The 14,104-nt window shown below is 42.0% G+C and overlaps 1 protein-coding gene across 1 annotated transcript in view; it reads left to right on the forward strand.

The window, feature by feature from the left end:
* Positions 1 to 2,611: 2,611 nt before the first annotated feature.
* LOC310996396 (NACHT, LRR and PYD domains-containing protein 3-like) overlaps positions 2,612 to 14,104 on the forward strand; it is a gene marked incomplete at its 5' end in the record, with an annotated part of 56,952 nt that continues 45,459 nt past the window's right edge. Inside the window, 7 exons of the mRNA XM_083985771.1 lie at positions 2,612 to 2,680; positions 3,762 to 3,848; positions 5,451 to 5,619; positions 5,760 to 5,865; positions 5,980 to 6,268; positions 6,392 to 6,419; positions 6,543 to 6,627. Of these exons, the coding sequence (XP_083841897.1) occupies positions 2,612 to 2,680; positions 3,762 to 3,848; positions 5,451 to 5,619; positions 5,760 to 5,865; positions 5,980 to 6,268; positions 6,392 to 6,419; positions 6,543 to 6,627 (833 nt within the window). The remainder of the gene's footprint in view (positions 2,681 to 3,761; positions 3,849 to 5,450; positions 5,620 to 5,759; positions 5,866 to 5,979; positions 6,269 to 6,391; positions 6,420 to 6,542; positions 6,628 to 14,104) is intronic.

A 14,104-nucleotide genomic window follows, 5' to 3' on the forward strand; every position in this document is an offset into this window, starting at 1 on the left:
CCTCTGGACCGAGGGTGTTAGAACGCGCGCTCCAGGGGCCAAGCCCTTGGGAAACCTCTAACTCCCCAAAGGAAGGTTGAGAGGAGGGCCTGACGTCTGGGAAAACGGAGTCCTCTCACTGTTTGGGTCTAACGAACTCGGTGGCTACGGAAGACACTTCGCTGTTTCTTTCTGGTGAGTTTTGAGAAAAGATAGGAAAAGCTAAGTGTAAGGTTAGAGTCCTTATTCTTGTGGTTCAAGTCCACTAGATTTAGAAGAAAAAGAAAAAATAGGGTTCAAGTCCCTATTAACTCTAAGAGGAAGAAAAAGCTAAGTATAAGGTTAGAGTCCTTATTCTTGTGGTTCAAGTCTACTAGATTTAGCAGAAAAAGAAAAATAGGGTTCAAGTCCCTATTCCTGTGGTTAGAGTCCACTAGGCTTAGAAGTTTATTTGGTTGCCTGTTTTAGGTTGGCTTAACAATTTTGACTGTCTGAAAAAGAAAAAATAAGAGTAAAATTAAAAAAGTTGGAATCTGTTAAATGAAAATAAAATAAAAATCCAAATTTGGTAGTACTATTTTCATGGTAAATTAATTAGTAATTAAAGAAAAGTAACCTAAATTTGTCGGATTAAAACAAAAATAATAATTTAACAGTGACATTTTTCTTATTACTATTAAAGGAGTAATAGTGAGTAAAAAAGGTAAATCTAAATTTGATTTCTTTTAAGTAAAATTGCAAACGTCTGAGAGAATAATCATGGGAGCAGAGAATAGCAAACCCTCTGAAAGTAACCCATCCGAGGGACCAGATTATGAGGCCCCAAATGTGAGATACATGAGGATTAATCATGGGAAGGAAGCCCTAACCCAATTAGATCTGTGGGTCAGAGAATTAAAATTTCCAAGAACAGGAAGCCTCAGCGTTAAACAGCTAGAGATTCTACAAATTAGATTACAGCTATTAGAGGAAGCGCAATCAAAAAATACAAAGAAAAAAGAAAAAAAAGATATTGAGGTAGACTGGAAAGCTTTTGAGATGTGGATGAAAGAGGCAAAGCGTAGGCAGGCTCCCAAAGAAGCCGCGCCCCAGTGTGTGAAGCTGGATCCGGACCTGGACTCTGCTCCACCTGCATCTCCACAGCCGCAGCAGCCCCAGCAACAACAACAGCAGCCGCAGCAGCCGCAGCAGCCACAGCTGCCGCAGCAGCCACAGCCACAGCAGCCGCAGCAGCCGCAACCTCCACCTCCACCCGAGGATCAGCCTCCCACTAGCCCTCAACCTCAGCTGCCTCTGCCCCAACTCCAATCATCGCCCCTGCCTGCATCTGCATCGTTGGCATCATCACCAGAACTGGCCAACGTATATGCCTCTCTGCAGGAGGCACTCAGAAGCATGAGTCTGAATCCCCCACCGTACCCTGAGCCCCTCCCTAACCAAGAGCTGCTGAAGCCCGGTGCTGAAGCTGCATGCTTCACACCACAGTATGAGCACAGCGCAGCTGCGGTCTCATACTCCTCAGCAGCACCTCCAACGGGGCTCGACCAGCTACCAAGATCTCCCTATAACGACATGGTGGCATGGCAAAGCCAGGGGCAGGAACGCCCCAGGCCCACACCTAGATCGCGTGAGGTGCCACCACATCCCCAACCCCACCTCAGCTCTACAACGAGGTCGGGCCTGGGTTTCAAAAACAACACAGACTCGGCCACGGCCGAACCAGGAGCTGAGGGACACATGACAGCCCCCATGATTGAAGTGGCCGCAGGAGATGGGCAAGTACAACTGGTGTACAGGCCCTGGACCGGGCCTGACCTGGCTGATGCCAGCACACACCTGCCACAGATATCAGAGGGAGGCGAGAAGTTTGCCAAAGCAATCCTGACATTGGTGGACTCACACAGACCAACGATCGATGAACTGAGACGGCTGCTGGCAATGCACATGAAAGAGGACTGGCACAAAATTGCCCCCACAGTGCGTGGGGCAGACAATCTGAAAATGAAAAATTGCGACATGGAACATGCCGACAATAACGGATACATGGCAATTGTCAGACAGCTATGCGACAAGCTCAAAGAGTTATTTCCCGTTCTCGTAGACTGGGACAAAGCCGCCATTGACCAAGGGGTTAACGAAACTGTCGCTGCATACCTCCATAGACTGAAAACAGCTATGGTAACTCACGGTGGCATGACACCAGAAGAGGCGGAAGGAAAAGCAGGTGGAAAATACAGATCACAGGTCACCTCTGCTTTTGTGGTAGGACTGAGACAGGAACTGTCCGCCCATGTGCAAAAGGTTTTCTTGCCATGGCGACACGCAAGCCTGGAAGTGATCGCCAGCTATGCACAGGGGGCAGAGCAGAACTTTGAAAAGGCCAAGGAGGACAAGCTGAAGGCGGAAAAAAGGGCGGCGGACAAAAAACAAAGCCACATAATGGCATCGCTGGCTGCAGCAAGTGAATACAACCGCGACCACCGCAGAGGAAGATGGCAAAACAGAGGCCGTGGCCGCGGACGCGGAGCAGCTGGCCGAGGTGGTGGAGACAGAGAGTGTTGTTATCGTTGCGGGCAGAAAGGACATTGGCAACGGGACTGCCGCACACCCATGGAGGCAGATGATTGACTAGATGGGGGGAGCGGGGCTCAGGACGGATCTGGTGGAGACTCGGAGCTGGCTGGGAGCATGCTGGAAGCACGTGAGAGCACCGACACTAACACACACTGATACACAGACACATGCTGCACGCCGTAACACTGATACTGCCACTGATTCTAGTTAAGCAGCTGTGAACTTGATAATAAATAGCTTAAACTCAGCGCCATGTATCAGCAGACAGTTGGTGTGGGAGGGAAATTTTTTAAAAGATACAAAGCTCCACTAAAATGCATTTGATCCTAATTTGGGAAAATTTTCAAACACTCATTCCTTAGCTATGACAGAAGTCCAGTTTTAAATTGGTGAAAAAAGGATTGTATTTGTTTGTTAGGTTTTGATTTGTACACTAGACAGGGTATAAGTGAGATAAGGGTAGAAAACTATCAATGCTTTTCCACCACCCCGACACACAAATCATGCTGGGGGAAAGTTACTCTCCCCCTGCTCTGTTGTGCTGCTGCTCTGAGCGCACACACACATTGACGTCACATGCCTGCGCTGCAGTACACACATACACTCCTATTATGACAGTAAGAGTATCACTGATGAAATAATGCTAGGCGGGGATTGTTTGAATGCAAATAGGTTATTTTGAGATAATGTTAAATGTATTGCCTCAACAATCTGAACCACACATCTCATTGGTGAATCCTGCATGTACAAACTTGGAAAATTGGGTAGAGAAGCTAAATGCTTCCTCAAACTAGAAGGCTACAGCTGATCCTCAGGTGCACTTTAAAGAAGTCCTGAGGGCAAATTGCAAATTGTTGAATAATGATGTTGAAGTTGAGGATGAGATCATATTTTTCTTTGACTATCCCAATTTTCACATAGACAAGAAACTGTTTAAATCTGTTGAAGAGATCTCGGAATTAAAAGATATTCTCAGTCATCTCTGGGCTAAAAGTAAGCATGACGTTTCTGATTAAAAACAATTATGAGCCTGTTGTTACAACAATGAAATCACACTGTTTTGTCCCTGTTGTAACCAGTAGCCTATCCTCTCAGACATGAAGCAGTTGAAGGCATTAGGCCTGTGTATGATGCTTTGTTGAAAGCTGGTGTGATTGTGCCATGCGCTGGTTCTCCAGTGAGAACCCCCATTTTTTCTGGTGCATAAGATTCGACCTGAGGGCGAGCCTGCGGAGTGGAGATTTGTGCAAGACCTGCAGGCTGTAAATGTTGCTGTGCAGGCCAGGGCGCCGATGGTACAGAATCAGTACACGATTTTGTTTAGAATTCCAACAAATAGTAAATTTTTTTTGTTGTTGTTGATCTTTCAAACGATTTTATGTAGAATGACAGTCAATTTTGGTTTTGCCTTGTTGTTTTGGTGAGACGCTGTATGCGTTCACTCGTTTTGCGTGAGGGTTAGTGTGAATCTTCAACGATTCATAACTTTGCTCTGAGGGACAGACTGGAGACTCTGGAGCGGCCAGAGGGGAGCGTTTTGGTTGCAGAATGTTGATGGTTATTTGGATTGCAAGTGAGACCAGAGAGAGATGCATTAAAGCTGCTCTGGCTCTTTTCACCCACCTGGCTGTACAAGGGCACTAGGCCAGCCTGTCCAAACTGCAGTCTGATGCCACAGAGGTCACATTTTGGGTCACGTGATCTCAGCAGAGAAAAAAAAAAAAAAAAATCCCTCTCATTCAAGAAGAAAATTTCAATTCGGAAAATTTCCAAACCTTTTACAGAAACAGGTATTATGATTATATATATTTTTTGCTTTTTTTGGCCATAGCAAGCAAGCAGACAATGGGTCGCTCATTGTGCAGTAATTTAGGCACCATTAGCAGCAATTGCTCATGGGAAAGGCCTAAAAGCTCAGACCCTGTCACTTAGATGTGACACTGACGACTGTGGAGGCTGAAAAAAAAAAAGTTTTTCAGTGACTTTAAGGTAGTAGTATAAAAACCTCCGACACTTGGACTACCTGACTGCTCATGACTTTTGACCATAACTGTTGACGAGAAGGGTGGGCTTATGATTTCTGACAAGTACTGTTTTAACCCTGTTACTCTCCTTCCAACAGCTGAGGACGGAAAGCCACATGACCATGTGGCCATCATAATGTCTATTTTCTCCCACAGGCCAGAGTTAAAGGATACTCTACTCAGTATTTTTTTTTGTAGATTGTTAATTTTCAGGATGTTGGACATATTTGGGTGAATGGAGACGACTTCAACAGGAAAACCTAAATGATCAGCATTAATTGATTTTTTTTTTTTTTTGGTTGAACTGCTGGTACCGACATAACACATTTCTGTGCGAAAGTTCACATAAACAACATTGACATTTTCTCTCTAGGTGATACCAGGACAGATGCAGCTGCAGTCGCAGCTTCAAGGCTACATTTGTCTCACGAATTATGTGTCCGTTGTTTTTTCTCTAACACCCCCGTTCCATCCCCACAGTGTGGCTACCGCTGAGATAGCCAACTTGTTGATACGAGCCTCTCTGGGAAGAGAGGGCCGGGTGGGAAACCAGGGAACAGCAGTCTCTGCTGTTTCCCTTGTTTATGTTTTCTCCACAGTGTGTGAAGTTGACACATGGGTTGAACCATGTGTCAAAAGGGGGAAGGATGAATGATTGAAGTATGTATGAAATCACTGGCCAGTGTGAGGATGAATGATATGGTATGGTGCATTCTAGTCGTTGTTTTGCTTTTCCTTGTTGTTTTGCTTTTTGTTAAGAAAACTTTACCAACAGGTGAAGGTTGCCCTGCAGGAGCCAGCAGAGACAAAGCTGTGCACCATCAGGTCAGGCGACTACATTCTGGTGAACGTCCATGACATCCCTGTAAGCAGCTCGGGTGCGGCCTAAGGGTGGCGACCAGCTTCCTGCTGGTTATCTCCATCACAGCGGGGCTGTCGGTGCTGTTACTGAAAGAGATCTACAACCGCGGGACGAGCAACAACAGCATGACAGATTCACCTCACCCAGATCACGAATCTACACCACACACCTCACCGGCTTGTGAGGAGATCTGCTGTTACCACAGGTAACACAACATCGAGACGGGAGGACAACGTTGGATACAAGGCAGTGATGACAGCTGCGGCGAGGAAGCTGACCAACGAGAGTTGCTATGTCTCTAAATGTTTCTGAAACTTTAGGGGTGATGATTGCTTTCACCCAGGGAGACCACGGCCCCGAGCGTGTGGTTCACAACCTCACAGATGAGCTGCTGAAGATCTACATGAGTATTGTGAATTGCAAGGGGTCAAGCGTTCGCTCCTGAAAGGCTTCCAGGGGAGTGCAGGAGGGGGTATATCAGGCTTTGCGACCTGGTTGGTGTGGAACTTGCTATTTAGCTAAACTGTTACCGGCTGTCAGGATTATGCCTGACCTGAATCACTTCCACACCAACTACGACCACTACTACCCACCACACCGGGCCAGGAGAGACACTGACACAGTGCATGACCAAGTCAGCACTGTGGAGAAGATTTTTGGTGCTCTCCTGCCTGGCTATGGTGCAACGAACAATGCATTTAAGATCAATGACATTTCTCTGGACTTGGAAGATCTCACTGGCACAGTAGTCACAGGTTTTGGGACACTCACACCAGCGGTGCAGGGCCTCAGCAATGTGGCTCTGCAGAACAGGCTGGCCATGGACATGGTGTTAGCAAACCAGGGGGGGGTCTGTCATGTTGTGGGTACTGATTGCTGTACTTATATTCCTGACATATCTGATAATATGACCCATGTTGTTGCACACCTGAATGATTTGTTGCATTTGCAGAAGAGCCGAGACACGGAAGAGAACGCAGGTAATGGTTGGTGGTCTTGGGTTCCATCTACCGGGTGGCAGACTACACTGTTGCATTTGTTTGCCCCGGTCCTGGCTGTCCTTGTAGGTCTGAGTGTTGTCCTGTGTTGTGTTGTGCCACTAGTCAGGTCATTGGTGACGTCAATGATCGCATCTGCCACTGAACGGTTTGTGCAGATGGAAGAGATGGAGGAGGAGTGGGTTCCCCCGTATGGGGATCAGGAAGAGCTCCTTTAAGTTTTTATATTTTCAGTTTATTCATTTATATCTCTTTTTCTGCATTTGACTGATGATTAACAATAAGCTGATTCTTAAAAATGTTTGAGTTAGGTTCATCATAGAACACCATGTTTTAATTCACATACATTATTAGAGGTGTGATTTTTGATGTTTCTTTGCTTATGTCAATGAATATGATTCATTTGAAATGATGATTTTGATTTCCATATGATAGTGTTTTTGTTTTTCCTGTTTTTCATGTGACTACGTCAATGCTACAGGGGTAACTTCCAAAACACTTCAGTTTTATACCTTTTAATACTTTGTATCTTTTCTAATCATACCATTTGTTACTTTGATTTATCTTTCCACATATTATTTGAAGTAGATTAGTTATGTAGTAGAATATGGGATTTTTTCCTCATTATATCAGAGGTTTTTCCCCTTTCTTAGATTGAGTGTAGTTAGACGGATGAGTCTTTTGCCCCCCTCTTGTCAAGTGAGGGGGGGGATTTTGGCTCCTCTGTTCCTGTGGACTGTGTTTCTCTGCCCGGGGTCTGTAAACTCCTGAGTTGGAGACTGGGGGCACTAGTGTTTGGCTGGTGCGGGGCAGGGAAACAGAGAACATGGGGTAGATAATTACAAAATTTCCTATTATTATGGTTTAGCATCAAAATGCTAAAAAGGGTGGAATGTAATGGGAAATTTTGGTGTAACCCAGTGTATGCTTACAAGGGTTGTATAACCATGTTTAACTAAGTGATTTTCCTTTTCTCCTTGTAGAAAGTGGTATTCAGATAATGTGTTCCTGATACCTGTTGTTATGATATGGAGCCAGGCACAGCTAGTACTGAATCTACACAGAGCAGGCTAAAGGTCAGACCGGTGCTCTGTGTTAATTTACAAGGGGAGTTCTGTCCTGGCGGTGACGCCAGGCACAGCTTCACAGCCATATATTTTGTCTGTTGTTCAAAATGTGTTTTGGTAACTATAAAGATAGCGCCCGGGTGAGCCTCTGCAGTTCACTCACTCACTGACTGTACTCCTGTTCGGTTGTGTGTGTGACTCCATTCATGAATGCCTTTTATTAAAACTCAAGAAAGACAGCTGACGTGTCCAGTCATCCTTTTTTAAATACTTTGGTGAAGGAACAACATTTTTTGCCACCACAAGAGGGAAAGATAGAAAGAAGTTATGTAAAATACAAATGAAGGAGTAAAAGAAAGAAAGAAAAAGAGAAAAAAGAGACAAAGGGTTTGAGATAGATAGATAGATAGATAGATAGATAGATAGATAGATAGATAGATAGATAGATAGATAGATAGATAGATAGATAGATAGATAGATAGATAGATAGATAGATAGATAGATAGAGATGTTAAAAGCTGCGTCCTATGTCCTAGGCTCCACCTGTACAATATATAGAGGTGGAAAGGTTAAACGTCAGGTCATGAAGTATAGATAGATAGATAGATAGATAGATAGATAGATAGATAGATAGATAGATAGATAGATAGATAGATAGATAGATAGATAGATAGATAGATAGATAGATAGATAGATAGATAGATAGATAGATAGATAGATAGATAGATAGATAGATAGATAGATAGAGATGTTAAAAGCTGCGTCCTATGTCCTAGGCTCCACCTGTACAATATATAGAGGTGGAAAGGTTAAACGTCAGGTCATGAAGAAGCTCCAAATCCTGACATCTCCATTAGGAGAACAAACTGAAATTCATGAGAAAAAGATAAATTGTTGGACATGTTTACATCAAAAGTATAAAATCATTGAGAGGCTGATGAATGTGAGCTGAAAACCTGTGTGTGTGTCTGGGTGTGTGTGTCTGACAGTCTCTCTGTCTGTGTGTACATGTGCAGAAAGTAAAACTGTTGATAAGCGCCACAGAACTCCTCCCTCCCTAATGATCTGATTGATTACACCTGTGTGGCAGCATGCCCTCAGAAGTAACCATGGTGACTGCCATGCTTACATTTTACTGTATGGCACAGTGTTGTGTTTGTTTGTTTGTGTATGTGTGCATGTGTGACTGTGTGTGAGTGTCTGTGTGTGTCTGTCTGTGTGAGTGTGATGCCTGTGTTTGTGCGTGGACATCCTCTGTCAGTCTGGTTTATCATGTGTCTGTGTGGGGCTGTGTTTAAAAACATCTTAACGAGTGGCCAGGCTGCACCTGCACTGTTCTATTTATAGACTTTGATAACGAGCTGGCCCCAACAGCTGCCACTGAGCTACACAGAGCAGAGCAGAGCAGAGAGATTTGTGCTCTGAGCAGCTTCCCAAAACAGCCCATAAAAAGAGAACCGTACCTCTTATCAGAATGTGGCCATGACTACTGGGGCAAGGAGACCTTCCTGAGCACATTGATGTGCATTAAATGTTTGTAGGGCAAAAACTTTTCTCAGGGTCGCAAGGTAGAAAAGGGGGGCATTTCTGCTTTTCTAAAAAAATCAGCTCCTACTTTTATATTGAAGTGGATGAGCCACTGGAGCGGGTCTAGCTGGACAATTAGGCTCACTGAGACAATTCAGTATGTCTGTCTGCTGTTTTGAGCACATCAAATGAGACACGACAAGTGTGGCTACAAACCGGTGAGGAAATCATGTGTCTAGAGTTTAATTTGTGGCCGTGCTGGCAATTTATCCAGAAAAAATCCTGAATGTGTTTTCGATCCCTCTCACTCTAACGATGGTGTCACTCACTCTAAGCCCTGGGGCCTCATTTATCAAAGAGCGTGTAAAAGTCCTCTTAAATTTTCAGTACGACGGAAAGGCAAAATGTGCGTACGACCAAAAAATATACACTCTTTTCAGATCTATCAAACTCCGCGTACACACGGCTGCACGGTATTTCCCTTGATAGATCACACCGGACCTGAGAAAAGCGTGGATGAGAACACGCCTCATACCCAGCCCCCTAAACGGCCCCATACAACCATATGTGGTCAATGCAAATCAGTTACGTGCATATTAAGTAGCCATGTGCACTCTGGAAACGTGTGGAATGACGTCAGTGGAAGACGGTGAAGACAACAGACGGACGGAGAGCGGAGAAAGAAGCGGAATTTCTCTGAAAGCGAGATACACGGTAACACGGCAATATCAGTCAGAAACATCATCTTGCATTGAAAGGCTACAATAAATACAAAAAACTCCCAAATCTAAATGAAACAGAACAGAAAGAAGAAGAATCATATTTATTCTGCCCCTTATTTTAGATTATGTCATAATAATTTAAAGCAGGGTTTCCACTGCCAGTCAGTACTACTTTGCACCCCTTTCCAATAACCCCCGATCCGTTCACTGGAAGATTTGATTTTCATTTGTGCATAGCTATATATTAAAAAAAAATATCATCATCACCACCACTTGCTACTTCAACACTTCAAACAGTGTCCGCGCTCCTCTCTCCCTCGCATACTGCAGTTCTCTGACTCTGCAGCGGTGTCGCCAATTCCTCCTGTTCTTCAAAAAGCGTGTAAATGCCGGTACGCCATGGTCGGACTGGTCGTAAATTTTTGCACTTACTCCCGACAAGTTTTGGTTTGATAGATCCCAAATTAGGCGGAGAAAAGTGCGTACGCACAAAATGGGGGAAAGAGCGTGTAAAAAAGCGTGTATCCACAATGATAAATGAGGGCCCTGCTCGTTAAACGCAATACACAACCATTATAAAGTTGGATTTATCAATAAGATGAGTCATACGTGAATAGATTAAAAGTTTGTCTACAGTTTAAAAGTCAAATGGAGTCTGTGGGAGAAAGTATGCTGAAGTTTTAGAGGTTCAAAGTAGTAAGAAGATTTTAAAAGTTTGAAGATGTTTTCAATGCATTCCTATGGGAAAAAATTAGCAGAAAAAGTTAAATATTTAAAAAAGTATAAATAGTTAAAAAGAGAAAAGTCATTCCGATAATGTCCAGAAAAAGCTGCACGTTTTGATATATGAATTGTTGAAATAGTACAAAGTATGAAGGACTAGAAGAAGTCCAAAAAAGGGAAGAAGAACTCAGAACTAGAAAAAACATTTCCAAGAATGGAAATGGTGTGAATGCTGAAAGCAATGCTGAATGAGCTGAAGAAATTGTTGAAAGAAAGAAAGAAAGAAAGAAAGAAAGAAAGAAAGAAAGAAAGAAAGAAAGAAAGAAAGAAAGAAAGAAACAAGAGAGAAAAAAGAAAAGGACAGAAAGAAAGAAAGAAAGAAAGAAAGAAAGAAAGAAAGAAAGAAAGAAAGAAAGAATCAAACAAACAAAGAAGTAAAAAGACAGAAATGGAGTGAAAGAAAGAAAGAAAGAAAGAAAGAAAGAAAGAAAGAAAGAAAGAAAGAAAGAAAGAAAGAAAGAAATGGAGTAAAAACAAAGGAAGAGAAAAGGAGTAGAAAGAAAGAAAGAAAGAAAGAAACAATCAAACAAACAAAGAAGTAAAAAGACAGAAATGGAGTGAAAGAAAGAAAGAAAGAAAGAAAGAAAGAAAGAAAGAAAGAAAGAAAGAAAGAAAGAAAGAAAGAAATGGAGTAAAAACAAAGGAAGAGAAAAGGAATAGAAAGAAAGAAAGAAACAATCAAACAAACAAAGAAGTAAAAAGACAGAAATGGAGTGAAAGAAAGAAAGAAAGAAAGAAAGAAAGAAAGAAAGAAAGAAAGAAAGAAAGAAAGAAAGAAAGAAAGAAGAAAAAGAGAGAGGGGGATGATAGATAGAAAGAGGTAGATGGATGGATGGATGGACGGATGGATAGAGGGAAGGATAGAAAAAGTTACGTAAAATACAAATGAAGGAGTAGAAGAAAGAAAGAAAGAAAGAAAGAAAGAAAGAAAGAAAGAAAGAAAGAAAGAAAGAAAGAAAGAAAGAAAGAAAGAAAGGAGACAGGGGTTAAAAAATAGGGAGGGGTATAGGAAGAAAGAAAGAAAGAAAGAAAGAAAGAAAGAAAGAAAGAAAGAAAGAAAGAAAGAAAGAAAGAAAGAAAGAAAGAAAGGGGTTAAAAAATAGGGAGGGGTATAGATAGGTAGGTAGGTAGGTAGGTAGGTAGGTAGGTAGGTAGATAGATAGATAGATAGATAGATAGATAGATAGATAGATAGATAGATAGATAGATATTATTTAAAGTGCAAAATCACCATGGTACATGGTCTCAATACACTTTACAATAAAAACAAGTACAATAATAACAACAGATAAATAAAAAAACATTCGAAAAAACACCAGAGGAAAAGGATAAAATAGTTAAAAGTTTGTTTACAATAATGACAGTCAATAAAACAATTGTAAAACCAGAGAAAAATGCTAAAATAAGTTAGTTAATCAAAGTATTGGGTAAAAAGGTACGTTTTAAGACGGGATTTAAAAATTGCGATTGGATGTGGCGTTTCTAATATCTTGTGGGAGGCCGTTCCATAAAAAAGGAGCGCTGTAGGAGAAGGCCCTGCCACCAGCTGTTTTTTTATTGATGGATGGAATGACCAGGAGGTTTGAACCAAGGGAACGAAGAGGACGTGACGGAGTGTAGGGAGTGAGCAGTTGAGCCAGGTACAGAGGTGCAAGACCATTCAAGGCTTTATAAGTTAAAAGAAGAACTTTAAAATCCGCTCTAGCCTGAATGGGCAGCCAATGTAGTGATGCTAAAACCGGTGTTATGTGATAAAATTTACTTGTTTTCATAGATAGATAGATAGATTTGACACATGTTAAAAGCTGCGTCCTATATCCTAGGCTCCACCTGTAATTGTACTACTATTAATAGAGTTGGAAAGATTAAACGTCTGAACTTAAATTCATGAGAAAAATATAAATTGTTGGAGATGTTTACATCAAAAGTATAAAAGAATTGAGAGGCTGATGAATTTGAGCTGAAAACCTGTGTGTGAGTGTGTGTGTGTGTCTGGGTGTGTGAGTCTGACGGTCTCTCTGTCTGTGTGTACATGTGCAGAAAGTAAAACTGTTGATAAGCGCCACAGAACTCCTCTCTCCCTAATGATCTGATTGATTACACCTGCGTGGCAGCCTGCCCTCAGAAGTTACCATGGTGACTTTTAACTGCTTACATTTTACTGTGTGGAACAGTGTTGTGTTTGTGTGTTTGTCTGTTACAACGTCTGAAAGATGAGTTATCACATTAATTTTATGACCCAAAGTGGGCTCAAATTCAATTTTCTTTTCTGTACACCTTTAACTGCTTACATTTTACTGTGTGGAACAGTGTTGTGTTTGTGTGTTGTGTCTGTTTGTGTATGCGTGCATGTGTGACTGTGTGTGAGTGTCTGTGTGTGTCTGTCTGTGTGAGTGTGATGCCTGTGTTTGTGAGTGGACATCCTCTGTCAGTCTGGTTTATCATGTGTCTGTGTGGGGCTGTGTTTAAAAACATCTTAACGAGCGGCCAGGCTGCACCTGCACTGTTCTATTTATAGACGTTGATAACGAGCTGGCCGCTACACCTGGACCAACTGCACACAGAGCAGAGCAGAGCAGAGAGATTTGAGGTCTGTGCAGCTTCCCAAAACAGCCCAGTAAAAGAGAACCGTACCTTTTATCAGAATGTGGCCATGACTACTGGGGCAAGGAGACCTTCCTGAGCACATTGATGTGCATTAAATGTTTGTAGGGCAAAAACTTTTCTCAGGGTCGCAAGGTAGAAAAGGGGGGCATTTCTGCTTTTCTAAAAAAATCAGCTCCTACTTTTATATTGAAGTGGATGAGCCACTGGAGCGGGTCTAGCTGCACAATTAGGCTCATAGAGACAATTCTGTAAGTCTGTCTGCTGTTTTGAGCACATCAAATGAGAGACGACAAGTGTGGTACAAACCGGTGAGGAAATCATGTGTCTAGAGTTTAATTTGTGGCCGTGCTGGCAATTTATCCAGAAAAAATCCTGAATGTTTTTTCGATCCGTCTCACTCTAACGATGATGTCACTCACTCTAAGCCCTGCTCGTTAAGCGCAATACACAACCATTATAAAGTTGGATTTTGTCGAAAATTTTAATGATTTTAAAACGGCCACATATCAGAAACTTTTGAAGATATCAATAAGATGAGTCATACGGGAATAGATTAAAAGTTTGTCTACAATTAAAAAGACAAATGGAGTCTGTGGGAGGAAGTAAGCTGAAGTTTTAGAGGTTCAAAGTAGTAAGAAGATTTTAAAAGTTTGAAGACGTTTTCAATGCATTCCTATGGGGAAAAAAATTGCAGAAAAAGTTAAATAATTTAAAAAGTATAAATAGTTAAAAAAAGAAAAGTAATGCCGATAAAGTCCAAAAAAAGCTGCACGTTTTGATATATGAATTGTTGAAATAGCACAAAGTATGAAGGACTAGTTTAAGTCCAAAAAAGGGAAGAAGAACTCAGAATAATAAAAAGAAAAATAAAGAAAATGGCCGAACAGAATAACAATAGTGTGAATGCCTTCAGCATTCACACTAACTAGAAAAAACATTTCCAAGAATGGAAATGGTGTGA

Source organism: Trachurus trachurus, assembly GCF_905171665.1.
Source record: "Trachurus trachurus genome assembly, chromosome: 13".
Taxonomy (NCBI): Eukaryota; Metazoa; Chordata; class Actinopteri; order Carangiformes; family Carangidae; genus Trachurus; species Trachurus trachurus.